Source organism: Triticum dicoccoides, chromosome 2A (genome assembly GCF_002162155.2).
Source record: "Triticum dicoccoides isolate Atlit2015 ecotype Zavitan chromosome 2A, WEW_v2.0, whole genome shotgun sequence".
NCBI classification, from domain to species: Eukaryota; Viridiplantae; Streptophyta; class Magnoliopsida; order Poales; family Poaceae; genus Triticum; species Triticum dicoccoides.
In genome coordinates, this window is record NC_041382.1 from 308,074,776 (window position 1) to 308,077,664 (window position 2,889).

Genomic DNA, 2,889 nt, shown 5'->3' on the forward strand with positions numbered 1-2,889 from the left:
AAGGCATGAAAATATTGCAACTCAGTTTGCACATATAAGTGAAAGTAGAGGTGCTTTGTGACGGGTTCGATCTTGTGATGTCCTCTCCAAGTGACAGAAGGGGCAGCGAGGCACGCATGTATCGTTGCTATTAAGGATAAAAAGATGGAGGCTATTCCTACATGAATAAATCTTGTCTGCATCATGTCATCGTTCTTATTGCATTATTTTGTTTCTCCATGAACTTAATACACTAGATGCATGCTGGATAGCGGTCGATGTGTGGAGTAATAGTAGTAGATGTAGAATCGTTTCGGTCTACTAATTTTGGACGTAATGTGTATATATTGATCATTGCCTTGGACATCGTCATAATTATTTTTTCTTCTATCAATTGCCCAACAGCATTTTGTTTACCCACCGTGTGCTATTTCTCGAGAGAAGCCACTAGTGAAACATATGGCCCCGGGTCTATCTTTTATCATATTTGCTTTCCGATTTATTTTTTGTCGCATTTGTTTTCAGATCTATTATTCCAAAACCCAAAAATACCTTATTGCATTTTTTTCTTTATTTATGTTATTTCGCGTTTTATTCAGATCTATTTACCCTAACTCATACAAATTTATCTATCTTTTTACCAACGAGGGATTAACAACCCCTTTACACGTCAGGTTGCAAGTATTTGTTTTTTGTGTGCAGGTACCGTTTACATAGTGTTACTTGGTCCTCCTACTGGATTGGTACCTTGGTTTCATAACTGAGGGAAATACTTACCGTAACTATGCTGCATCATCCCTTCCTCTTTGAGAAAATACCGACACAGTCTCTAGCCATGTTAGGACACCTTTGCCTCTATCACATAGGATACTACATGTAGCTATATATCTTAACAAATATCATTATTCCCGTTGGAGTGTGTGCTCGATCGACCCATCGTTCGAACTTATGTTCAACCGATGACAAGAGTGGCTGCATGCATGGGTTGTTGCCGAGTGGCACGGTTGTCCGTACATGCCACACGCGTGATTCGCAGTTCGTCTGTGTTTGCGCGCTTGTGTGTGTTTGTGTCCTCCGTGTGTGCAACTGAGAGAGGGAGAGAGAGGGGTGGGGGATAATGAGGGGAATTGACGAGGACATCAATACCATTGTTACACCCACACCCCAGCTGCTATACATATTGGATCAATCACTAGAGCTCGTATACGACAATTGAATTACCATGTATTTTCGTTTCTTGGTAACAATTATAATGTTCACGAGAATATGATGCTGCCTAAATTGGATATATTCGTGTTGATTACTAATAAAGGGCCTAGCATGGAAAAGAGGGCTAAACACTGGAGCAGAAATAAGCATGGAGATGAAGGCACGCGTGAAGGGAACTAGAACGATGTTTCTAGTGCAGATTTCAGCACTTTTAAAGCCTCCTTGATGACATACAAGGACATGAACGAAATATACAAGATGTCCTTTTCATAAATTCCTTCCATAGCTTATAATAGGTGTCACGCCACCTTATTTTTGGGCCAGACCCATATAATTTCGAAATACTTGAGTATAGGCTGTTTTTAGAAGCCATATGTGTGGGGAAACAAGAGTTAGGGTGGTTTTGGACCCCTCCTCCAAGGGGTCCTGAAATTCCCCTATCTCCCTCCATATATACAGCCCTTAGAGCCTAGACTTTGAGTTTTGTTTAGATTAAAAGTTTGCCATAGCCGCAACTTCGTATTCAACGACCAGATCAAAGACGTCATATAACCCCACTTTCATCAATAAAGTTTTCCTCTTAAATTCGCAACATCCAGATTACAATCTCAGTTTCTTACTTGTTTTTCGTTTGCTCGTAGGGAATAAACCCTCGTGGTCAGGTTGATCGTGCTCCGGCATGGTCAATAGCCCCTCGAAAGTTGGTTTAGCGGTTGCTAAGGCGCGGCGTCTCCGCACGTTCGTAGTCAGATCGTCAACGTCGACTCCCACAAAAAATAGTAGCTATCTCATCAAAATATCGACACACCTTCGCCTCTATTGATGTCACTTCTCTAAGAGTTCGATCCGAGCGAACGGTTGATATGGATGAGTGGAAAGTTTCACTGTTTGCATGTGATCCAAAGGCCAATAGGGTGTTTGCTGGCAAACATTAAGATCGGATGTTCTCAGATAACATTTCTTACAAGGAAGCTAAAATAAAGCCATGACACGTGCTTTCCGTGCAGCCCGATTCGGAATACATGCAGAAGATCCTGATATTTTCTCTCTCCTCGTGTCATCTCATCACTCTCCCTCTTTCTGAAAACCCTAGCGCCGCAGCCCGAGAGAGCCATCCTTAGGTTTCCGCGCAAGGTAAAAGCATCCAACCATCTCGTCTCCTACTTTCCCATGGCGCTGAGGGAGCGTACGATTCGCGCTTCACGGCGGCACAGATTGTTGAGGATCTCGATTGACTTTTTCGGTGTGATTTGGTGGCTTGTGTAGGCGTCGGGGAATTTTCGGCTCGATTGGATTGGAGATGACGGAGAAGGAGGTGGGACGGATCTTCGTGGGCGGACTGTCCTGGGACACCACGGAGCGCACGCTGGAGCGAGCTTTCGGCGAGTTCGGCAAGGTCATCGAGACGCAGGTATTAGCCATATTCCTCCATTCGTTTGCATGTATTGTGCGTGCTCGTCGGAGGATTTGTGTTGAGATCATTTTGGCGGCGCTTAGTCGTTTAGTTTTGTATATAGGGTGACGATTTTTTCAGTTTCATCCTTAAGCTGGGTTTTCCTACTTCTCTACAGAGTTTCTTCATCTTAACTCATCTGTGCTGTAAATCCGCTGATTAGTTGTAAACATAATCTTGATTAAAGAGCCATATTATAGCAACCAAAACACTGCCCATCAATAAGACGAAATGATTAAAACATTTTG

General features: G+C 43.0%; 1 protein-coding gene across 1 annotated transcript in view; it reads left to right on the plus strand.

Annotated features, from left to right (window-relative positions):
- Nucleotides 1-2,180: 2,180 nt before the first annotated feature.
- LOC119354447 (glycine-rich RNA-binding protein RZ1C-like) overlaps nt 2,181-2,889 on the plus strand; it is a 3,994-nt gene continuing 3,285 nt past the window's right edge. The window contains exons 1-2 of the mRNA XM_037621175.1: nt 2,181-2,322; nt 2,455-2,599. Of these exons, the coding sequence (XP_037477072.1) occupies nt 2,489-2,599 (111 nt within the window). The 5' untranslated portion in view covers nt 2,181-2,322; nt 2,455-2,488. The remainder of the gene's footprint in view (nt 2,323-2,454; nt 2,600-2,889) is intronic.